At 46.6% G+C, this 24,648-nt stretch overlaps 1 protein-coding gene across 2 annotated transcripts in view; it reads left to right on the top strand.

Annotated features, from left to right (window-relative positions):
- CTNNA1 (catenin alpha 1) overlaps window positions 1–17,885 on the top strand; it is a 120,263-nt gene extending 102,378 nt beyond the window's left edge. For both annotated transcript variants that reach the window (XM_052816211.1, XM_052816212.1), the window contains exons 13-18: window positions 869–1,020; window positions 3,901–4,011; window positions 5,522–5,703; window positions 6,455–6,560; window positions 13,115–13,249; window positions 16,659–17,885. In XM_052816211.1, coding sequence (XP_052672171.1) covers window positions 869–1,020; window positions 3,901–4,011; window positions 5,522–5,703; window positions 6,455–6,560; window positions 13,115–13,249; window positions 16,659–16,946 — 974 coding nt within the window. In that variant the 3' untranslated portion in view covers window positions 16,947–17,885. The remainder of the gene's footprint in view (window positions 1–868; window positions 1,021–3,900; window positions 4,012–5,521; window positions 5,704–6,454; window positions 6,561–13,114; window positions 13,250–16,658) is intronic.
- The last annotated feature ends 6,763 nt before the right edge of the window (window positions 17,886–24,648 follow it).

Genomic DNA, 24,648 nt, shown 5'->3' on the forward strand with positions numbered 1-24,648 from the left:
GCTGTAGAAAGCTAAAACGCCACGGAATGAGTCCCAAACAGTGATTCAGGGCTTGAAAGTTATGCTGATCATCTTGCAGTATCATACCAGGCCCTGCCAGTGTACAGGATCCAGGAAGAAGATTTCTGCCACATTGGCCCAGTAGAGTAAATTTTGAGTAATAATTTAGGGTAAATTTTATAAAATATCTTTATAACTATTAAAGAAACATTGTACGTTGTAGTCCCCCACACCTAAACAATAAATCAGGGTGTTTCCTGTGAACTAGCTGGTAACATCCATATAGGGTAAGAAATGATTCCGGTTGCTTCAGTGAGTGTTGTGCTAACTGTTAGTTGTTGGTTTTGCTTTAATTACTTTGATGAGGATTCAAGGGTGACACTGAAGAAATGAACAGACTGTAAATGGTTCTGTGATGTTCTTCCTGGGGTGCAGTGACTCACTGAAGTACAGCAGTACAACCTGCCCTCTCCCAGTGCCTTGTTAAACTTGAGCTTCATGGTAGTAATATTATTTTTTTTCCCCCCAAAATAATGCACATCTGCAGGGAACATTAAAAAAATGCTTAATATTTTATCCCATAGTTTCTAACTGCTTCCCCAGGTGTTTTCTCCTTGTCTGCTAGAAGGGTGTGATAAACTTTTCACTGTCTAAGGGGAAAAAAACCAAATAGCAGCAGAGTAAACAGAAATTGGGCTAAGATTTGAGCTACAGTATCGGTGTCCTTCTGTAACAAATGTTTTGAATTTAAATGGAACCTCTGCACAACTTCCAGTGATAGTTAACAATAAGGCACCTTTTACAGGAGTCCATAGCAGAAAGTGGCATTGGGGTGGGGACTGACTGTTATTTTATGTTCTTAATTCAGTTATGCCGCGGTTTACTGAGCAAGTAGAAGCTGCTGTGGAAGCACTGAGTTCAGACCCTGCTCAGCCAATGGATGAAAATGAATTTATCGATGCTTCGCGACTGGTGTATGATGGAATACGAGATATTAGGAAAGCTGTACTGATGATTCGGGTGAGCATAACTTACTTAAATAGGTTTCTGCTTTTCCGCTTGCTTTCTCCCACCTTTATTGAACTGACAGGCATCAGTTCTGCTGAGAGCAGACAGCGTAAGGTTTTCGTTTAGCTCGTATTACCCTTCTGAGTCTTAAAAACTGCTAATTGCTCTGTGGAGTACTTCAGAAGTACGTTTTGATTCGAATTCATTAAACAGATCTGAGCATCAATGATAGCCAGAGTTGTGATGCTAAATACCCTTCACGCATCTTTTGTAATATCATGTTAATGCCTTGCTTGTTAATGTGCTAAAATCAGTGACCTTTAATTTAACAGCAGCAAGTAGATTCATAACTATAGATGCTTTTTGACAGTTTGAGAGCTTAGAAGTAAAACCTGATGGCTCTTTATTAAGTAAATTTTGAGAATTAATGCTAGTTAGTCAAAAACAGGTTTAGATGAGTTCAGTCTGTAGTTCCTAGAGCATGTAATTCATTAATTGGCTAACCTCAGTAAACAAGGACCAGTTCATAGAGGCTTTGTCTCTTCTGTGCTTGCATGTTTCAGGTGCAGTGAGTGTGATGTGGAAGTCCTAATTTCTGATAGGTCAGGCAGCATTAGACTGCTAGGAGATGTGCAGGGAAGATGCGGAAGGGCTCCTGCAGTTGATTGAAGGGATGCAGAAAAGAAAGTTCTGGTTGAGGCTGACCTACGGGCATATTTCTTGAACCTTAGTATGGTAAAAATGCGCAGGAGCCAGACACAGCAAAAACAAATGTAGGGGTTTTATGCCTTTTCTTTTTCCTTGTACTCCTCTGACTCAAACATAAATGCTTTGTGGAGAAACTGTCTTCATCTTTCAGAACGGTAACCATGGCAGATGCATTTTGGTGATAAATAAATTAAGGACGTACAGCCCCAGAATATATGTGATTATAGTAACCTTTGCAATGGTTACTAATATATTATCTTCCATGTTTGCTGCTTAAGACAAAGAATCAGATGGAAAATCAGAAGAAAAGCTGACAACCACCTATGTGCTCACCATGTAATTTTTTTTCAAACTTAAGCTTGGGATTTATAGACAACCAATGTTAGATGAAGATATCAATGCTCCCCTGCTATGCAGACAAACTAATTTGATTCACCCCCTGCTAAAGTCCTTGTTATTCAGGACATGAAGGCATGACTGCCAATTCCACGTCGTCAGTAATTAGCTGAGCTGGCAATGCCAGGATTCCTGACGTTTCCCCTTGTGCCGCATCTCTGATGTCAGGGTGCCACGGCTTTATTGCAGCTGCCAGTAGCTAACGGCAGCTCACTGGTGACACATCAGTGACCTATAAAAAAGTTAAAATGTTTATATTTGTTGTCCAAAGGGCTGTAAGGTGTATAATGTGTTTAGGATAAGAGAGCCACCCAAATGGAGATAGCAAGCCACCACTTCTCCAGGGCTTTGTCTCAAACTGGACCACAGGAGTAACCACGCTCGCAGGGGGTTGCTGCTAAGCTTGGCTGGGGCAAACACACTGATGCACTTGAAACTTTGTTTGGTGGCACTACTTGTTCTTTACAGGAACCAGAAGGAAGTGTCACTGAAACACCTGATTTCTGTGTCTATGAAATGTATTTTCAAAACCAAAATCTTACTATATCTGTAGGGTATTGAAGTAAAGCTCTTTCTGCCCTGATCCCCAGGCAATCTCTCATTGCCCCCAGAGGAGTTTTTGCCCTTGATAGCAGGTTAAAAGACAGAATTACACTTTGTATGCCCCAGGTTGTTTGGGCCTTGGGATGGATGGGCAGAGAAGGGGGTTTGAGAATCATAAACAGTTTCTAAAGGTGCAGCAGAACAGTTTTCTTTAATTTTTTTTCTTTAAGTTTTTAAATATTGATACACTGAGCTACTTAGTATATGTCCTTATACTGATTTTGTGGATATACTCTGTTCTTCAAGGCATGGAGAAGACATGGTGGCTGAAATACCCTAGGTCTTGATTGTCACCAGGCTCACCTTTGCTTTTTGGCAACTCTTTTGTGTATCCATCTTTATTTTAACTGTATCACAAGATGTCTGTATCGGAAAACAAGTTTGTAAAATTCATATCATGGGGAAGAAATCTGAAGAACAGGGACTTTATTTTCATCTTTTAATCACAATTTATTGCATTTATCGGTGAAGTTCTTTGTTGATCCAGCTCTCCAAAGTTGTCATGAAGTGCCACTCCAGGCAAAGACGTAGTATTTTGACAAACATGCTGTTTAAAATTGATAAGCTTTATAAAAAGTTTGCCAGCTATAGACTGGCAGTAGCAAAAATAAATCCTAGGCAAGCAGGAACTAGGTCAGATGTGTTTAGCCTACAGCATAAAAGCTGGCCCTTACTAGCTAAAAATTTTCAGCTTTTCCTGGGGGATAAGAATAAATTTTGGTGTATTTTATCTGTTGTTAATTTAGTCAATGCTTTGATTCATAATTGTGCTAAAGACGATGTCTGTGGTTTTGAACCAGGCCTTAAAGCTGTGTAATTTTAGCTTCAGAATCTCAAGTGAAGCTTTTACATTTAATCAACTTGCAAAAATCCTGTTCGTTTTGCAAAAACTTTTTTTCTGTGTTTCAAATCCTGAGTGTGTTAGTGTCCTGACAAATCTCAGATGTTTAGTTACTGGTATGTAATTTTGGGGATCCCTATGGTGTTTAACATGAGCAGCTAAGCATATATAATCACAGGTGTTCACAAGCTGGATACAGTCCCTGTATTTACCTTTTTGTTGGAAACATTGAATAATTTTTACCTTCACTGATTTCCATTCTCTCTGCTTGAAAAACAATATTCCTGTTGATTTTGAGCCATGAAATCTGTTGTTTAACTCTGACTGAATTACTCTTTCCTCAGACTCCTGAAGAGTTGGATGATTCTGACTTTGAGACTGAGGATTTTGATGTCCGAAGCAGAACAAGTATTCAGACCGAAGATGATCAGCTCATTGCTGGACAAAGTGCGAGGGTAAGGAAGAAATCTGAGCATTATAGAACTGTGACCTGCCTGCAAGAAACAGTTCAACTTGCTTTGAAAATCCAGGTTAAATTTTTTGGGGGTGGTGGTGAAAGTGTTGGATCAGAAAACTGGCATTCTTTATTTCCAGTTTTCTTTTGAAAAGGAGGTTAAGTGAAATGCAGCATGTGTTGGTCTGATGGATGTGAGAAACATGTCTGTTTTATATTGGATGTTCTGAAAGATCAAAATCCTTTTAATACTGATGAACTACCTTGATATCGCAGACGTTGTAGGCACTGCCAGTTAGTTAGGTGAGCTTCCGCAGGGAGATGTGGGGCAAATCATTCCATCGTACTAATGTTATTTTCAACAGGCAAATAGTAAGTTTGTGGGCAAGAAATTTTTACAAAATGTCTTCTCATGCATGTGTTAGTGTGTGTTTGCCCACTGAGCATTTATCAAGACAATGTTGAGAGGAGCTCAGAAATGAAATAATTTAAACTAACTGCCTTTCCTATGACTGTTAAAAATGAAAGCATCGATAGGCAATATATAATCATTAATAGGTGAAAACTTAAAATCAGTACATTGAAGGAAAAACAGGCCTTACCTGTTGTTTTTATTTGACATGTCCCCTTCTGGATCGATAACAATTTACACTCTTGGGAATGTGCCATGGAAGATTTTTTTTGTTGAGGCTCTTCTAGCCTGAAACCAAGCAAGAAGTAGTTAGGCCTTATTTTATCAAACTTCTGCCACCTTGGCTTTGGAATTATACTAACTGAGAGTATTTTTTATGCTCTCCTTCCTTGTACAAGCACTGTCTATTCCTCTGTCCGTCTCCACCCTTTTATTTAAATGCAGACATTTCTAATTTACCTTTTAGCACAGCTGCTGCCAGAGGCTTTTTTTACTGAAGACTCCTTTTCACCTGCTCCTGGAGGCGTGAATGCTTCTAGTAATTTATGTGAAGGCAAGGGCATTGAGTCTCATACAGGCTGTAAACCTGGTCTAATAGATTTTATTCAGGAGTAAGCACATACTCTTTATTTTCACTTACTCTTTCCTCAGTATGCATGTTTCAAAATAGTACATCTAGCTTTTTGCAGGAAAGAGACTTGTAATATTTCTTCTGTGCGTTGCAACACTGAAAGATACCCAAGTGGAACTTCCTTTCAAAACTCTTAAATTTTATAGAAAAGGCAAGTTCCCCCTCTTCATGCAGTTTTTCTTTGAGGGATAGTAATACCTGGCAAACTTGTTTGGAGTCTTAACAGTTTTATCATGCAAATGCCCATGTTTCAGGTGTCAACTTGGCTTTCTGGGCACTCTTTTCTTAAGAAAGAGCATAAACTTTGATTCAAAATGGAAGGAAATGGTTCTGTAAAGCCTCTAGGTAGAGGATTGCTATTAAAGTTTTATCCCCCATCTACATGACTTAAATTAGTTATTAGTGAAAGGTTCCAAAAAGCCTTCTACAAGCAGCGGCATAAGGCAATGTGAGAAAACTCTCTTTCAGGCTATCATGGCTCAGCTCCCTCAAGAGCAAAAAGCTAAGATTGCTGAGCAAGTCGCAAGCTTCCAGGAAGAAAAGAGTAAATTGGATGCTGAAGTATCAAAATGGGATGACAGCGGTAACGATATAATTGTTCTGGCAAAACAAATGTGTATGATTATGATGGAAATGACAGACTTCACCAGGTGAGTCTTTTTAATTTGTGCACACACCGTCTTCTCTCAGAACTGGCTGGGATGTTGATCTTTCAGTGAAATATTTTGCAAGGACTCTGAAGAGTGTTACTTCTTATGATTTCCTTTAAATGTTACCCTATTAAAGCGTGTGTATTAGCTCAGGAGATGCATTACTATGCAGTGACTGGGTGGTAATAACTGTTTAAATTGATCTGTAGACACACAGCAGTTATTGCCTGCCTGTCTGTCTGTCTTAAGGGTGATTCTTGTCCCAAGGAAAATATATATATATTCTTTACAACATTAAATTCTGTGGGCTTCTCGATATTGCTATACTTCAGAAATAGTTCCTAGTACAGTTATTTGCAAAAGAAAGAGAGGTTTTTTGATGCCTTTTGAAATTCATTGACCAGATTTTATACAACACTTTTTTAAACTTGACGTTGCATTCCATGAAAATTGCAAGTCTGTCTTCTAAAATGTTATCTCTTATCATCATTAGGTTGCTTAAAACAGTAAAATTTAAGATGGTTTTATTCCTAGATTTAGTCTAAATATGGGGAGGGGCTGGAAGGGGGAAACTGTCTTGAAAATGAAGGTGCTGTAATGGTTACACCTGCCTATTTCTGTGCAACCTTTTTCATGCGGTTTGGGTGAGGATTCACTTCCAGTACTGTTTGGAACAGAATAAGAAAAGCAATATATAGTGCACTCTTCCAGTTTTCTGGTGCTAGAAGGTAGACTCTGTTCTGTTTTGCAGAGGTAAAGGTCCACTGAAAAATACGTCAGATGTGATTAGTGCAGCCAAGAAGATTGCAGAGGCTGGGTCAAGGATGGACAAGCTGGGACGGACTATTGCTGACCATGTAAGTCACAATTCATTTTCATAAGCCTCCAGCACAAATGAGGAATAGGAGATCTTTTAGTACTGCAGACATGATGAACAGAAGAAAATGTTTTTAGTTTTGAGGTTTGGGGGGGGGGGGGGGGGGGTTAACTGATTTTTCAGACTGCTGCTGGAAAATTCTAGCCTTTTCTTTCTAGCTGCTCTCCTGCCACCCTAAGCAGTGTAAGCAACTAAATATGCCCAGCAGTAACACTAACAGCTCCTTGGCTTAAATCAGGCACCTACCATTTTAAGGTAGCAATATGCCAACACTGCTTCATGTCACCTAGTATCTAGGCCAGTTTCTGTAACTGAACAGGACTGAAACTGAATTCGTGTTTCTTCTGTCATGCTCAGAATATGCCCAATACTTTCCAAAGCAATGACGAGACTGTGTAGGCAACACTAATTATTGCACATGGCCTATTGCACAACCTTTAATATTATTTTTGAGGCAGCTTTTCAATATTGACGATTTTCAAATGTCCCATAGGCTGAATGGTGAGATTGTCAAAACTCTCTAGTATCTTGTTGTCCAGTCAGAGTTGATGAAGACTTTGAGCAAGGCACATAGTGACCCGAGTATTTGCTATGCTGTCCCAGGCTGTTGTGGATGTTGTTGTGCTATATGTACAAAAGTATTTGAAAAGAATTCTTATAGGATTGAACAAGTATGGCCAGCTTGGGGTTTTTATGCAATGCATCTGCCTGTCCTGAGCCACTTCAGAAACTGGTTTGGGCCAAGCAAAAGCACCTTTGGTCTCGGTCCACACCCAAATTGCAGGCAAACATCAGCATTAGTAATAATATTCTGCCTTCAAGAGAGACCCTGAAATGCAGGTAGGTTAGGTCTGAGATCATGGACTAAACTTTATTTCGTACAGCCGTCGCTTGCTTTTCAGTCCTTCTCTGAATGCAAATTCATAATGCAAGGTTTTAAATAAAACCATGTCACTTTGGAAGTAAATCTTTGTAATGCAGATCTCTCTTTAAATGTTGCATCCAGAGGATGTTGTCTTCACCCTAATTTATTAATGATGCAGTGAGAAATGTTCAATGGGGAGATAAAGTTGAAAAGTGTTTTTTAAAATGGGTCTCCTTGCTATAGCATTTTGACAATGGTATTTCTGGAAGAATCAGGTGCGCTGCTGCTGTAGGTAAATGAAGCAAGGGGCAGTTTGCGTTAGATCTCGGGGGATCTTGGGCTGAAGGTTTGCAATACTTTTGGTTTTTTTTAATTCACATGTTTTATGCAAACTTGGTATACGGTTTTCTGCACCAAGCCATTTCAAAATACAGAAGAAAACTAAATGGCTCCTTTTAGTAGAAGTAAGGTCCTTAAAAATGTAAAAGATTAAGCACATGTTTGAAGATAAATATGAGCAGGTCTGTACAGTTAGTCATTTTGACAAGAATATGGCTTTTTTTCCTGACTCCATACTCTACTAATACTTTCAGCTTGCATATTTCATTAGATATGCTTACATACTCTTTAGAAACTTGTAAATGTAGAACTATCTGACAGTTACAGAGGATGTGCAATGCAACCATTTCAGCAGAGCACTAATGCCTTCCTATGCCTAATATGGGCTTTTAACAAATGGATGGTTTTTTATGTCCTGTTCACCATGTGACACCGGGTGAATCATGACCCCTCGTGTTAGTGTGTCAGGAACTCCTAACTCCTGCTGTCAGGCAGTTTTACAGCACATTTCCTTTGAAACCATAAAAGCTATTATCCAAGGTATTTCGCGTCTGTTGAAAAGTGTCTAGCCATCAGCTGGCAGATTTTCCCAAAGGTGTTCCATCTTTCACTCAAAGTAGCAGTCTGCTTGTTTTGAACAGGGGAATATGAAGCAGTTATGAGTACAACACAAATGAAAATTATTTGCAGCAAGACAATGATTCTCCATATTATTTTTTTTCAGTGTTGAAATACTTAAAAAGCAAGAGAAAAATTCTGTTGCTTTTTTTCTTTGACGGGGTGGGAAGTTGAGGTTACATCAGTATCTGATTATTAAATTGAAAGGAGCTGGGGGCAAGTGTAGGGATTGCCCCGCTTCCCAGTAAAACGCTCCAGCAGCCTCTTTCTGTCGAGACTGCTCCGTGCGCTGCGGAGGCTGGTCCAGGGATGTGCTCCAGGCACAGGCTGATGGCGGTCCTGGGTGACAGCTGCTGGCACGCGTGGCCACGTGCCCATCCTGCCGTGGTAACTGCTTCCACTAAGTGCCTGCTTTCAGCTTCTCTAACCAAACAGCACCGAGCCCAGCTGTTACATAGGGCTGGCGGGGGCATTTTATTGTGAATTATTATTACAGCAGTGTTCATACCCTAAACTGGGGATACAGCGGGAGGAAGAAAAGTCTCTGTGGTTGCTTGCTTACACCTACCAGATACATGGGCATGAGGGTTTTGTGCTTGTTTTAATCAGCACGCATCATGGGAGAGCTCTTCTGTCTTTCCCTGCCCCTTTACTTTGCAAAAAGGGAGAAAAAGGTGATTCTGCTTCTCTGCAGGCGCAACTGGGGCGGTAGGAAGCGAATGTGCATGCATATTTGCTCTGTCCAGGATGGATCCTGGATTTGACTTGGACCAGCCAGCTTAGGTTTTGCCCACAACCACCACTGAGTCTGTGGCAGCATCTTATTTTGGGGGGTTTGGGGAGGTGGGGGTGTCCCCCAACACACATTTGTTTCTGTCTACAATGCAGCTATCTGCTGTGACCGTGTTGTGGGAATCCTCCCAAGCTAGCTCTGCAGACGGGGATTTTTTTGTGTCTGTGCCTGTTGTAGGTTAATACAATAATGTAATCTTTCTTAATCAGTGTTGAAATTGTTGCCTTTTGGGTTTTTTGGTTATCTGAGTTTTCCGGTGTAGGAAGGGACAGGGCTCATACAGGCATCCACAGTGCGTTTTGTTGATGTTCATTTTTATCTTGTGTTACATCTCTATTTAAACATAATCTGTCTTTGAACTGAATTCTCTGTTCTGCTCGTAGAAATAGCACACACAGTATAGGATGTGGTTTTCCAACTCATGTCATATTGATATATACAACCAAATAATATTTCCTATTCCACTGCTTCCCCCACTAATGTTTTGCTGCCTCTTTCAGCCATTGGTAAACATGTGGCAGCCTCTTTCCTTGAGAGTGTCTTTCCTTAAATGGTTTCCATAAACTCACAACCCATAAAGCACCTTGAATTGCTTAGCGGTCCTTCTGACATGCTGTATTGTGCATTTGTCAACATTCAATTCAATCTGCCGCTGTGCTGCTCGTTCGCTTTGTTAGATGAGCTGTTTGGGAGATGGAGAGCATTTTCCAAAATGGTAATTTCAGCTTTTCATTAGCTCTTTGGCCGATGCTATTTGTGGACTTTCTCTAAAACATCTTGTACTGCTGACTAATATTGATTAGCTTAAAAAATTAACCTGCATGCTTTGCTGCTTCATTATTCACGGTTTTCACTTCACTGATGGAAGCAACATGCCTATGTAAGAGTTGTAGATACTTTGGGTCTGTCGTTACTTTCCTTGGGACTAAGAAGGGGATTTCTGTTAGTTTATGGTCACACCGGCTCAGATATCCATAAAGCCATCCAGATCTCCATAGCCTGTGTCACACAGCCTGATGTGCTTGTCCCAGCTTGCCAAAAATCCTGTTATAGTGCATTGTGTGTATGTGTGTGTGCTGCCTTAGATCACAGCTCAGCAGCCTGCCGTACAGAAGCATCTCTATAAGCAACATAGAGTACAGCTGTTTTATCTCTGCTGTGCTGAAATACCACGTTGGCTTAGAAACCCCACTTGTTCTGGCCCTGGAAAAACCAAATGTATGTATTAGCTACACTCACCTTCCTTTCAGAGTTGAATGTCTGTTATGGCAGATCAGTTACCGTTGTGGGAAGCAACTGCTCCATGTGAATGTGACCCGCTGTTTGCACACCACTGCTTGTGCAACATGATGATCTGTTCTGATGCAGTCTCCTTTTGTGCCTTTTATATACAGGGAAACTTTGGTTCCTACTTTGATCTTGTAGCGAAGGAGAGAAGGTCTGCAGTGAGAATTAGGGCTCAGACCCTACTGCTGACACCCAAGAGGGGATTTTTACCGTGCTCTGAAAGGAGAGGAGAGGCTGTGTGGCCGTAAGCAATAAACCTGAGCTTGATTGAAGCATTAAGTAGTAAATTGGTGCCACATTTAGGATTATTCTTCCAATCATACCATGTCCATTATGAATTTTCATTTGATGGTCCGTTGTACAGGATCAGAGTACTAGATGAAATGGGATTTTGCTGTGAGCCAGAGGTGTGTCGAGAAGAGCTCTCGCAGACTGCAGACCTCTGAATCTCAGGGTCTTGGTCGGTGGGAAGAGCAAGCAGGTGCTGGGTGAAGAGAAGCGAATGCTGCTTAGGGCAAGACTCTTCTCTCCTTGTCACGTCTAACACTGGTAAATCACTGTGGCCGCTCGTGGTTTCTATGGAGTTTTTGGTGCTTTTCTGGAGACAGCCGGTGCCTGGCTTCTCCAGGATGAGTGGCTGGTCGGGCAGACCTGCAGCTAACACACTGCCTGGAGGGGAGAAGTGGAGGGTGGTATGCCCTGCTTGCTGTCAAGCTAAGCTGTGGGGCCAGGGAAAAGCATTTGGATTTCGTATGTGAGCGTGCGTGTGTATGGCATGCTGGAAAGCCTGCATTTAGTGACTGGGAATTGTATACCAAGACTATGAGTTTCTGGATGGAGTGCAGCTGTCTTAAGGAGGACGGAGATCACTGCAGCGTCTGCCTTTAGTCCTGTCCCTGGTTAATGCCAGTTGAATTCCTGTTCTGCTGGAACGGTGCTAGAGGTGAAATAATGCTGGGTACAATGTTGCCTGCCTTAGAGCAGAAAACTTAAGAATCATTGTGAGTCTGATACTGGTTTTGTCCAGGAGACCTGTGAATGCTTGGTGGGAAGGTGAGAAGATGATGTTCAAAGTAGCTGTTTCAGAGGAGGAAATAGCATGGGAGCTTGCAGTGCAGTGCAACTAGTCACACTTGCTCTGGGATTCAGATCAGGGTTTAAGCAATGGTGTGTTTGACACAATGCAATGTAAAACACGTGGACATTGAAGCTATAGGCGTCCTGTGTGTGCATGTAGCACCCAGCTCTAAACTTGCTGCTTTGGTCAGAAATGTATATGCTGCCAGCGTGGTGTCTTCACCTGCAGGCACCAGAACATGACCTGTTGGACCGTAATATCTCCTGCATCCCTGTTGCAATAGCTTCTGCCATTATGAATATATCCAGACTGGTTTAAAATCTGCCATCTTGGACACTGCTTGCACTGGCGATGTCTGGAGGTCAGAGCCTCCACAGATACTTACCCAGTCATGAGATGTTTGGTGCCCCATGCTGGGGTGCAGGCAGCCATAGGTGCCCTGCTAGTGCTGCATGCACTGGGCAGGAGCGTGGCACGCATGCCCTTGGGTTTATTCATCAGCAGCACGAGAGTCTGGTGGGCAAAGGGTTTGTGGAGTTCAGTGCATGGCAGCTGCTTTATTCATTAGTCTTCATGCAGCCGGAGTGTGCCAGTAGACCTGAGATGGCCTGTTATTCTTTGGAGAAGCGATGCTGGGCACCATGCTCGCTGCTGTTTTTGAAGATGCTGCAAGACTGGCATGGGTAGTAAAAGGCTTCCCGTAGCCTTTTTGTCTTATGCTTGCAGATCCCATTTTGGACTGTGGCTGCCCCTCAGCAGGGCTCCTCTTGTTTTGAAATCCAGTGTGAGACTGGCTCATTAATCATCTTGCCGCTTGGCTCTGCAAAGCAAGAGATGGCCCTTCGTTTCTGTCTGAGAAAACAGCTTTCTGAACTGCACTGCAGTCTCTGGTACCTATGTAGTCTTTCAATTGCAAAGCTGAAAAAGTTACTTTTATCTTACGGATGAGTGCTTCAGCAAGCACTTTAAAAATTTTATTTCATGCCTGGTGAGGAATCTAGTTTCCACACTGCTAAGAAATGGGAGCAGAAGTCAGGAAAATATCTACTTTGCTGGATATAATTGAGTAACTGTTGGGTTTATCATTTCCTAGCTTAAAATACACAAGACTGAGAATTGAGGCTGGATTTGGTAACATCTGCTAGTTGCAGCTTGAGATCTTGGATGTCAAATCGTTGCTGCTGTGTCCTGTGCAGTGTACAGGGAGGATCTTTTATAGTTAACAAGCCTGGTCTGGAAAGGTTAGGTAGCCCTCCTCCTCCTCCTCGCAGGGAGCTCAAGGACAGCTGCGCAGCTGAAAGGAGCCCTGGTGATTTTGTCCAGCGGCTGCCCCTGTGTTCTGATAGCCTGTGTTTATTGCTTCTGGTTTTTAATATGTATTTAGTGATGCTCATGTATCGCTCAGCTGTCTTTGAAAACCAAAGCTCAACAGAAAGGGGCACGATCTCTGGTGCACGTTAACTATTACAGAATGGAGTTGTCTGGTTTCTCCCTAAATGATTTCTGTTCCAGTTTTCGTGATTGCAAAGTAAAACTTCACCTTTGTTTTTCCAGTGCCCCGATTCTGCATGCAAGCAGGACCTCCTAGCTTACCTGCAGCGCATCGCACTGTATTGCCATCAGCTGAACATCTGTAGCAAAGTGAAGGCTGAAGTTCAAAACCTCGGAGGGGAGCTGGTTGTGTCTGGGGTATGTATGAACTATGACATGTCCGGTTTGTGCAGTTTTTCTTCCAGGGATAACAATTATTCCAAGCTAAGCTTTTATGCTAAACATTACAGAATATAGACAAAAGATTTTGGAGCATTCGGTCAAAGTTTTAATGTATGCAGAGTTTATAATACTGCCTGCACTGCCTCGTTGTTCTTGGAGGAAACGCTTACTGTTTGAACGGGGGAAAATATAGACTTCACTTTTCCTTACTCAACAGTGTAGACAGATTCACTTTACCTTTGTGTAATGTGCAGTTTTTCCAGACTGCTCTTCACTCTTAGTGAGGTTAAATCACTTCAATCAGCATAGCTAAACCTACCCCATGTCTCTGCACAGCCTTGGAACATGCTGGGGCCCTGCAATGCTCCAGAGATGTTAATATTTCAAAATAGCTGTGCCCTGAAGAGTGCAGGGATTTTTAGTGGCTGGTCTGTTTTATGACAGCCAAAAGCTGCCATAGGCCAGCCTGCTTCCTTGTTCTAGCCATTACCTAGCAAATAATTTTTTCACTGTGGTTCATGAAATGCTTCCTCTAAGAGGAATCTGTATGATGGATATCTGGGGGGAGGGAAGTGGAGCTAAATTCTTAATTTCTTCTGGCGTATTCTTCCTTGCCCTGGACTGGTGCTTTTCCACATCCATGTCATGACTGAGGTAAGAGGTTTGAAGAAGGGACAGAAATGGTTGATAGTCCAATATTGCTATCTGAATCCTTAAAAGCAAATGGAAAAAAAATCTTACCACCTTCTGCCATTTAGATATTTCAAGTGCTTAAACTTATTAACACATCCTTTTCCCCTGCAAACAAACTAGAATTGTAGAATGAGTGCTTTGGGACAGCAGTAGCCGAGGGAGGTCTGCAGCAACCTGCTGCAGAAGCAGTGGTGATGATGAACCACACTTGCATAAGCTTAGCACCTTCACAGGGGAGATGGGCTTCTCTGCTGCACCTCCCACTGCTGCCAGTCCCACATGCTCGGATTTCCAGCACAGCAGAGCCGAGTGATGAGATATAATGAAACGTGTTGCTGTGTGTCTCTGTTGCATGCCTGATGTCCTATTAGCTGGAAGGCTGAAGGCATCATGCTGTCAAAGAAGTAGATGTGTCATTATGCAATAATACGTACTCCAGTACTGCAGTTATTCCGTGTCTTCAGAATTTACATACCCTTCTGCCATAAATTAGTTACGTGAACGGGCTGGCATCTGTAGTCTATCTCCTGGTTTCATCTGTTCTCCAGGAGTCTGTCCACTGGGGCTAAATATTGCCAGTAGTATTGTTAAACTTCTGTCACGTGAAGACCTCTGCCAGTCCAGGGACTTCACCTGTCTAAAAGTAAAATTCTCAGTGTTAACATCCTGCACCGTCCACATACCACAGAAGTTTTGTGAAAGCAGAGCTATAACCAAGGCAATAAGAGCTTGCACCCTAAGCAGTCTGACAATTCATTTAGAAAAGTACCTCCTTGTTTTCATTGAATTTAATATTATTCTTCCTGCTGTGAAGATTTATGGAAATAGTCAAATGCAATGAAAGTGTTTTCCAGCGTGATGACTGGGGTGAGGAAAACAGACAACACTGGTTTGCTGGAGGGCATAGATCCGATCTGCGTTGTGCTACTCAAAACACAGTGTGATGGAAAGGAAGGTACCAGTGCCATAAGAAAAGCAACCACCCCCCTGCTCAACTTGATTTGCTGCTAGACAAGAAATGGCTTCAAGGTTTTCCCCCAAACCTTCCTTAGATGTCTACAACACAGGAATTTAGGTGTGTAGAGGCAGCTGAGCTCTTGTGTAAGCTGAGCAGAGGTGCTGAAACCCTGCCCAAGACCAAAACCCTGCCCCAGACCGGTTGGCATTCACAAGCCAGAGGTCCCACGCAGAGCAGGGCACTGGCACCCCAGAACAGTGGGGTCCCAGCTGAGGTCACCTCAGTGGTCCTCTTCTCTCTCTTCCACACTGCCCTGTTTTTGGCTCTTCCTCTCTGCCATGTGTTAAAGCTGAAGTTGGACGCCAGGGTCCCACCAAAGCCACTGTAGAACTCCCCTCCTTAGCTGGACAGGGGAGAGAAAATATAATCAAAGGTTTGTGGGTGGAGATAAGGACAGGGAGAGATCACTCACCAATTACCGTCACAGGCAAGACAGACTCAACTCAGGAAAATTAATTTAATTTATTACCGATCAAATCAGAGTAGGATAATGAGAAATAAAACCAAATCTTAAAACACCTTCCCCCCCACCCCTCCCTTCTTCCTGGGCTCAACTTTACTCCTGATTTTCTCTACCTCCTCCCCTAGAGCAGCACAGGGGGACAGGGAATGTGGGTTGGGGTCAGTTCATCAGATGTTGTCTTTGCTGCTCCTTCCTCCTCAGGGGCAGGACTCCTCACACTCTTCCCCTGCTCCAGCGTGGGGTCCCTCCCACAGGAGACAGTCCTCCACAAACTTCTCCAACGTGGGTCCTTCCCACGGGCTGCAGTTCTTCACGAACTGCTCCAGCGTGGGTCCCTTCCATGGCGTGCAGTCCTTCAGGAGCACACTGCTCCAGCGTGGGTCCCCCACGGGGTCACAAGTCCTGCCAGAAAACCTGCTCTGTGGGCTCCTCTCTCCACAGATCCGCAGGTCCTGCCAGGAGCCTGCTCCAGCACGGGCTTCCCACGGGGTCACAGCCTCCTTCGGGCATCCCCCTGCTCCGGCGTGGGGTCCTCCCCGGGCTGCAGGTGGATATCTGCTCCACCGTGGACCTCCATGGACTGCAGGGGGACAGCCTGCCTCACCATGGTCTTCCCCACAGGCTGCAGGGGAATCTCTGCTCCGGCGCCTGGAGCATCTCCTCCCCCTCCTTCTTCACTGACCTGGGGGTCTGCAGGGTTGTTTCTCTCACATATTCTCCCATTGCTGCAATTCAGCAAGTTTTTTTTCCCCTTCTTAAGTACGTTCTCCCAGAGGCGCTACCACTGTTGCTGATGGGCTCGGCCTTGGCCAGCGGTGGGTCTGTCTCGGAGCCGGCTGGCATTGGCTCTGTGGGACACAGGGGAAGCTTCCGGCAGCTCCTCACAGAAGCCACCCCTGTAGCCCCCTCGCTACCAAAACCGTGCTACGCAAACCAAATACAGTCACAAAAGCAAACAGCAGAGTACAAATGTTTTTGATTGCCATTAATATGGAAAAGGATCATGGGCAAATGTTGCACTTTTGTTTTTGGTAGCCCAAGTCGAGTTTTTACCACTTAGTGTCCAAAGAAAAATACCACCTCGAATTTGGAACTTCAGATTTCAAAAGAAAACGCAGAAAAATCAGGTTTTGAGTGCTTTTGTCGTGTTTTCTGGAATGCTGTATTTGTGGTGTTGTGATGGCATGTAACACGTGTGTTACTGTTGGCAGGTGGACAGTGCCATGTCTCTTATCCAAGCAGCCAAGAACCTGATGAACGCGGTGGTGCAAACTGTGAAGGCTTCCTATGTGGCATCGACCAAGTACCAGAAGTCCCAGGGCATGGCTTCGCTCAATCTTCCCGCCGTCTCTTGGAAGATGAAGGCTCCGGAGAAGAAACCCCTGGTCAAGAGGGAGAAACAAGATGAAACCCAAACTAAAATCAAGAGAGCGTCCCAGAAGAAACACGTTAACCCAGTGCAGGCTCTCAGTGAATTCAAGGCGATGGAGAGTATTTAAAGAGAGGTCTCTGTCTTGGTTATTTTTTTTCTCTAGCCCACTACTGCTACTTCCAGAACTCTACTTTTAATATTCTAAGGATTTTTCAAAAGTTTACTATTCCTCAAAATGTATTTACTTAATATAATTTTGATAACTTTGTTTAGATTACATGGGGAAAAACTCAAATTTATAAGTCCTATCAATATAGCTTCAGCCTGCGGAAGTGTGTTAATTTAGATTGCTTTTAGATTTCAGGGGTGTATTTCTAGCAGAAAATTGTTTTGTATAATCTTGCTTTAAATAAAATATTCTATAACCAAAGAGGATTTTACAGTAACACTAATGGTTAACACTAATAGTTGAATCATGCTACTTGGAGACTGCAGTTTTTCATTGTGATCAAGAGAGGAAAATTAGATCTTCTCACTCAAAAAAAAAAAAAATTTAAGTATTGTATGTGTTAGTATAGTCCTACTGTTGGGGCAGACAGGGAACAAGCTCTGTACACTCAAAGGAGTATGAAGATACAGCAGACGCTAGCTGCACTGCCACGGGTGCGACCACAGCCGGAAAATACCTGGAAAAACTATATACCCTTGCCTGGGTTGGGTTTTTCTGGGGGTCGCAGAGGGAGGGGGTCGTGTTCGGAGATGTGCTTGGTGGTGCGTTGGTTATGTGATGCTGCTTCTCCTGGGCTGCGTTGGAGCTGTTCGCCTGACGGGTCATTTCCACGCGTGCCCGGCGTACGGAGCGCCGGTGGGTTACTTTGCCGCCAGCCTTTTCGGAGGGGGTTTCACCCGCGCCTCTGCTGGGGGAGCACCCAGAGCAAATCCAGTAAAACATACAATCATGGAGGCGGCTGATTACTTCTGTATGACACCGGACGGGAATTTTAATGCCTGGTAACAAATTACTAATGTATTTTGCTGTGGGACACTAATAAAGTTGCTTTTACCAGCTGGTGTATTGTGGTGCTGTGAATGGAGCGGGCTCCCAGCCGCCCCTGCACCCCCTCCCCGGCATTCAGATGCAAATCGGCTTTGTACTCATTTCTCATAATTGCTCTGCATCCTGCCTTGGGCTTCCAAAGGCACCCAGCAAATAGTGTTTGCTCAGGCTGCAATTTAGACTATACATTATTTGTGATAACTATAGCTACGAGGTATAATTTCGCTGTCTTATTTAAATTTTATGAATTTCAGTGTGTTTTACTCTTACCAATAAAGTCCAGTATTCGAGAAGAAGCACTTGCGCAGGTCAAAGTTGCGTTTGCTGTTTCTGTAAAGCATCCATTAAAATGGAAAGCAGCCTGTTCTGTAGTTAAATGTTTTAAACCGCACCTAAATTTTAGAGCCGAGCCTTGGCAGTGTTATGTTATAATTTTATTTAGCTTGATCAGCTTATAATTTACTATATCAAGGTTATTGCTGTCATTTTACCAAAATGCTGATCAGAATTAAGCTAAATAGTTCTTGGGATATTTTTGCCAAATTTATTATGCTTTCAAGCATTTTAGCCTCTTGAGTACAGATAATAAACAACTGAATTATCTACCTGTTTTCATACACCTTTAACATCTAATCAGGCACCTGTTGAAGGGCAAGCTAATGTGCTGCTTCCACTGACATTCAAGGGTTAATGTCATAGATAAGCTGTAGATCTTGCTTTATATATAATTATGAACTGCTTTTATATGATATGGTTGGGGGTTTTTTTATTTTCTCTCCTGGTATTAATACAGTTGTCTTAAAGGCTACATTCCCTGGGCTGTTCAGTGGTTTTCTTCAAAATACATACACTACTCCCCCCAAAATGCAATCTATTAATGAGCTTTATAAAACAAGCCATATGTTAAGATGTACAGAGGAATTTTGTATGTACTTAGCTTTTAAATAAATGTTAGTTTATTTTATGCTAAAAACTTTGAGTATCAAGTTGGCAAACAAATTAAAATATGGTTCCACCTGATGAAGGCTGGTGTGAAAACCCAGCTGGGAAGCAGGAGGCGGGAGGGAAGCTGGTGCCTCTTGGCTGCGAGGGGGGATGGGAGGCCGACAGCCCCAGCTCTGTTTTAGCCAAGAATTGCTCCTCCTCTGAGAGTTGCGTTTGGGTTTGTGGAGGAGAGGTGCATCAAGGTAAATCGTTAATGGCTGTAACTTAATTGCTCTGGTTAGGAACGCATCAGCAAGTGGCTGGGGGGAAAGCAAAAACCGTGTCTCCCCAAAGCAGAGGGAGGATTTAGTGTCATATTAAATCCAGTTTTCAGTTTCTGTGCTGCAGCATAAATAGCTGGTACGTGGTTATCGACACTTGCGCTTCTGCTGCTCACCAGGACGAGCCCTGTCTGCGGGCGGGTGCTGTGGACGCTGGCCCAGCACAGATCTGCTCTTAAACCCAGGGTGAATTCTGTCTTGCCTCTACAAACGGGCTCCATCAGTCAGGCGGGCGAGCTTGGTTAAACGGATGGGGCGGCCTGCTGCAAGGGAGGACGCGGCAGGGGTGGACGGTGCTTTTTACATTTGTACGAGTAGACGGAAGGCTGGTCTTGCGGGCCTGGAGGAGGGGAGGGCCAGTAAGTGGCAATTTGTTCTTTCAGAGCGGACCCCAAACTCCTGGTAGCTCAGCAGGAGCCAGCACAGAAGCAGCACCAGCTCCTACTCGTGTTGCCCCAAGTGAAGCAGCAACGGGGCCTCTGGCTTGTTCAGCGCTAGACCTGAGGCCCTGCGAGCGGGCGGCTCAGTAGTTTAAAAAAAAAATATGTAAATACGCTGATCCCGATGTGTCAGATAATTTCAGTCTTAATCAAAACCTCCCGTGTGAAACCGGCAGTGACACTTCAGGGCAGCGGTGCTGCGCTGCACAGCGAGGGGGGTCCGGATGCGAGTGAAGCTGTAACTTTATTAGAGCGCCAATTGAAAAGAATTACAGTAATTACTGCTTGATGTAATTAAGCGCTGGGGAAGGGCTTGTGCAGTTGGTCTCCGCTGTGGCTGCTGGAGGGGAACGCTCTCCTCTACCGCGAGGGAGTGAGCGCGACCGTGTCGGGTTGTAAAAGCTGTGCAGGTACGAGGTGGGAAAGGTCGCGTTCCCCGATGGTGGGCAGTGAGCGGAGCCTCTCCCACCCTTCCCCTGCTGCTCAGTGTCCCTCTCCAATTAACAGGAGAAGAAATCACGGGGGTCCGGGGGCCTGGGACGGAGGGGACCCACAGCAGCTTTGGGCAGGGGAGGGCTGTGGGACCTCCGGGCCATGGCTGCTCCCTGGTCACTGCCTGAAACACATGGAAATAGTTATTGAACAGGAAGGATTTGGGGTTTTCCTTGCACTGCCGTGGGTTGGCAGCACCCAGTGAGGCCAGGCCTGAGCCCACCAGCCCCGCAGCCCTCCTGCCCGCCCTGGGAGCGGGGACCTGGCTGCGTAAGGATGCTCAGGAAAGATGAACCTGCGTTTTCTTTGAAGTGTATTAGTGAAACCACATTAAATCCCCAGGAGATAGCCTTATTCCATTTTTCAAGTGCTCTTAATTCAATTCAGTGGTGAATCAAGCCATGTAGAATTTATGCTGCTTTAATTGCGTGTGAAGGTTTCTGCGCTGAGGTTTAATGTTGTTTAACGAATGCATTTTCCATTCAGCCCTCTCCCTTCACTCAGACCAGCTTTGCTGCTGCCTGGCTCGGAGACCGGCCCCGCTGGTAGGATGGGATGGGTGCGGAGAAGGGAATAAAGCACTCTAAGCTGCGTTTTCTAACAGTGGGATGGGCAGCAGCAAGCACGGGCTTCAAAGCCGAGGTGGCCAAACCTCAAATATGCAATTACATGTGAGAGCAGAGAGGGTGGTGAGGGGTGCGGTGAGGAGGTGGTGGTGGGTTCAAACCCCCCAACAAATGGGTGGGAAAAGGAAAAATCCACGAAGGCACATCAGGTGCTCCAGTGCTGAAGGCTCGGGACTTCCCTGTGCTGTGGATTTTGGAGGCTGGAGCAGCCCAGGGTAGCACAGCTGCTGGTCTCTGCTCTGAGCCCCCTCCCTGCCCACCACATGCCAGGATTTGGGGTTGGGGGGCTTGGGCTGAGCCAGCACGACCTTCCTGATGCTCTTGTGGGTGCAAGAGGAAATAACGTGTGGCCGTGTGTGCAATGCCAGCCCGGACAGACTGCTGCTTAATGCCTTACCCACCTTGGGGGTGTAGGGAGCGGGGCAGAGGGACCCCGTTATCTCCAAAATCAAGGACGAAAGTGCCCATCCTACCTCCTCCCCTGCCAGATTGCATGGTCCAGTGAGCCCTACCTGGGGTCTCCATCTGCCCCAGGACCCCTCCAGTCCCAGCTTGCTCTGGGCCGGGACCGTGGTGCAGGTGCGGGGGAGCTGCTGTGGCGGGCATAGCGGTGAGCGAAGGTGCTGTGCCGTGCTGCGGGAATTTGGGTCAGCGGGACGTGCGTCACCGCAGCGGGGTGCGCCCACGATGCCCCGCGCCCCGTGCCGCCGGCAGCGCGGCTGGGCCGGCCGTGCCCAGCACCTCGGGCAGGACGGGCTGGTCCCTGTCCTGCCCGCAGCCGCCGAGGGAGAGGCGGGCAGCAGGGCAGCAGCCCTGTCATTACGCTGGGCTGCAGACCAGCAACGCCATTTTGGGAACAAGCCTGTCATTAGCGGGGACGCCAGCCTGGGCTGGCATTTATGGACGCGGAAATCAGCCCAGCGCTCGCCTGCGCTTCTCTGTCACCCTCCGAGGATGCGGGGACGCGCAGGGCAGGGCAGGCTGCCCCCGTTTCGGGCTGCAGCCCCCAAGGCTGAACCGTGGCCGTGGCTGCCCTACGGCAGAGCCCTGGGTGCCCTCTGAGACGCTGTGGCTGCCACTGCCTCCCCCCGCCACTGCCCCGGCAGCAGTCCCGTTGCTCCCTGCAGGGACAGAACCCAACAGCCTGGACGTGGAGGTCCCCGACACCCACAGCACCTCCAGCCCTGGGTGCTACAGCCCAGGGGCACCCCCATGGTCAACCCCCCCCCCGACATGGAGCAGGGCCACCCACAGTGCCAGTCACCCCCCCAGCTCTGCTGCTCCTGCCTGCATCGTGCTCATCCCCAGGGTGTCCAGCACGGGAGGGATTTCTCTGCCTTGACTTTGATAAAGGGGGAGCTGCTTTGGTAAAGGGGGGGTTGGCTCAGCAGTTTGGGCCTGAGAGGGAGACTGCTGCAGAGGGCTGGGGGGGTTGCCTGCTGGAGCTGAACTGCCTGGGTCATTGTCTGCATTTTATTTAACACACGCCATGCTCGATATTTCCAGGTAATTTGTGTTAATTTGTTGTATTCAGCCACCAAAGGGAGTTGCACTGGGAGCAGTTAGTGCCTGGCAGTGCAGGGGCTGCTGCACCCCAGCACAGCTGGGACACCCCCACCCCCAGCCGCAGGGACCCCCCCAGCTGGGAGGAGGTGTGGGGGGGGCTCTCACTCTTAGTACGACAAGCAGCCAGGGCCATGGGGGTGCAATGGCTCTGGGCAAGAGCTGAGATGGCCTTTAGCATCTACCCCCCCCCCCCCCCCCCCCCCCCCCCCCCCCCCCCCCCCCCCGCCAGGGCTGGCTGTGGTACGGCAGCTCTCGGGGGTGTCAGGCAGAGACCCTGACCAGCTAGCACTGGTAACACCCCACCCCAGTGCGACTGCCTCCCCAAAATGCCTTGGCCCCAGAGTCAAGGGGCTGCCATGCTCTGCAGGGGCTGGGGCCAGCTCCAGCAAACCCCAGCACTGTTGTGGGGGTGCCCCAGGCAGTGGAGGGGGGGGGGTCCTGTCCCTGTCCCCCCATATCCCCCACAGCACAGAGCCCTTTGGGCAGGGAGGTCGCAGGGTTTGGACACAGCTGCTGGATGTGAAAGTCACCGTGCATCGATGTTGTCCAAGGACCTCAAAAAGTCTTTGCACCACAAATATCTTCAGCAAGTTTCCAAAGGGTTTGTGATAAGCAATGCCAGGATTTTTTTTTTTTTTTTCTTTCTTCCTTTTAGTATTGTGGGCTTCCTCACCTGCACTACTCTGCCAGTGTGAGGGGAAACTGCCAGTGGGTGTCATGACCCTTCAGCCGCAACTGCTGCTGCAGAGCAAGACCCACACATGCCACCCCCGTGCTCAGCACTGCGGCCGGGACCGCGCAGCAGCACCTCACCTGCACATGGTGGGGGGAATTGGAAGGGCAGAGACCAGAAGCAATTGCAGGCTGGGTTTTTTTCCCCCTCCCAGAGCCAGCCCTCATCGCAAGACCCCCGCGGCGGGTGGGAACGACCCGGCGGAGATGCCCGCGGTGGTCCCGGGCCCTCGCAGAGCTGCGTCCGAGGGCACCGGCACCTTCGACCAACCCAGGCGTCACAGCACCCACGCCAAACGGGCTGCTGCTTGGGAACTTTGCGGTTTTAAGACTTACAGGATTAGGGAGTGGGGTTTTGGCTTTGGTATTGAACAGGGAGGGTTGGTCCAGCTGTTTTTTTTTCTCCCTGCTCAGCCCTTAAATAGGTGTTAAACCTTCCCTACCTCGTTAAATCGAGCTGCAAAACAGCAACAAGGGCAAGCACGGCTGAAGAAATCCATGCTCTGCTACTCCATGCGCCAGCTCTGCTCCCCAGCTGAAGACCTGCCTCTCCAGGGCATCGCCTGGGATGGGGGGGGTGGGTCAGGCTTTGCACAGAAAAGCCCCTTCCCAAGCTTGTCCTGGCTATTGCCGAGATATTTTTTTTTTTTTAACCTACAAAGCAAAAACCCTGGCAGACCTGGCTGGGAAATGCATTTCAGAAAAAAAAAAAAAATCATTTTTAATCCCAGCAAAACAGCCTGAATCGAAATCTGAGAAGGACAAGAAAAAAAATAAATCAGTATTTATAATTAGCCCCGCTACTTAACAGCGACAACTGACACGCTGTAAACAGTAGCCAGAAATATTTTAGCATCAAGAAGGACTAATAGCCTTGAAATAGTCTGATCGATTGCCTGCAGGGCCGCGCTGGCTGCAGGGAGGTGCCTGTCTGGGTTAGCGGGGGGGGGGGGGGGGGGGGGTGGGGCATAAATCACGCAGCCCCTCGCAAAGTCCCACTGGTGTTTGGTGCGTGGGCATGTCACCGGCGGTGGCAAAGCCCTGTGAGGCTGCGTTGGCCCAGCTTGGGGATGGTGGAGACCAGCTGGGGGGGTGTGTGTGGTTTTTTTCTTAATTTATTTTTTCTGCACTTATGTTGGTAACGTTGGTGCTGCAGCCCCCAGGTCCCATTAAGCCGGCGGCAGGAGTAGCGGTGATTGAAATACCTGTTATTGCCAGAAAGCAATTCTGAAAGTGAATACAGGAATTATAACTAATCACCTCCTCGCCGTGCCGGGAGCAGGGCACGCTCAGCGTGCTCCACCGGCAGCCCACGCCGGCCGGTGCAGGGGCAGCCGCAGCATCGCTCTGTGCCCGAAAGCTCTGCAGCCCGGCGCTGGGACGTCCCAGCGCTCGCTCTGCCTTGGCCTCCCATCACGCTGCTGGGCAAAGCCTGTGGAGAAAAAGCCACTGCCACCCCTGCCAAAGCCGCCCTCAAAGAGGGGGCGGCAGGGAACGTGCTGGCTGCCACCGAATTTCAGCCCTGTGCGGGCATCCCGCTATAGGAAAACACCAGCTGCAGGGTGGGAGCGAGACGAGCGCATTCCCCCCCCAAACCACCATGCTGCTTGCTCTGTTTCTGCAGACCCCAAATCCTGGTGGGGTTGACCTC

Source organism: Harpia harpyja, chromosome 20 (genome assembly GCF_026419915.1).
Source record: "Harpia harpyja isolate bHarHar1 chromosome 20, bHarHar1 primary haplotype, whole genome shotgun sequence".
In the NCBI taxonomy this organism is placed as follows: domain Eukaryota; kingdom Metazoa; phylum Chordata; class Aves; order Accipitriformes; family Accipitridae; genus Harpia; species Harpia harpyja.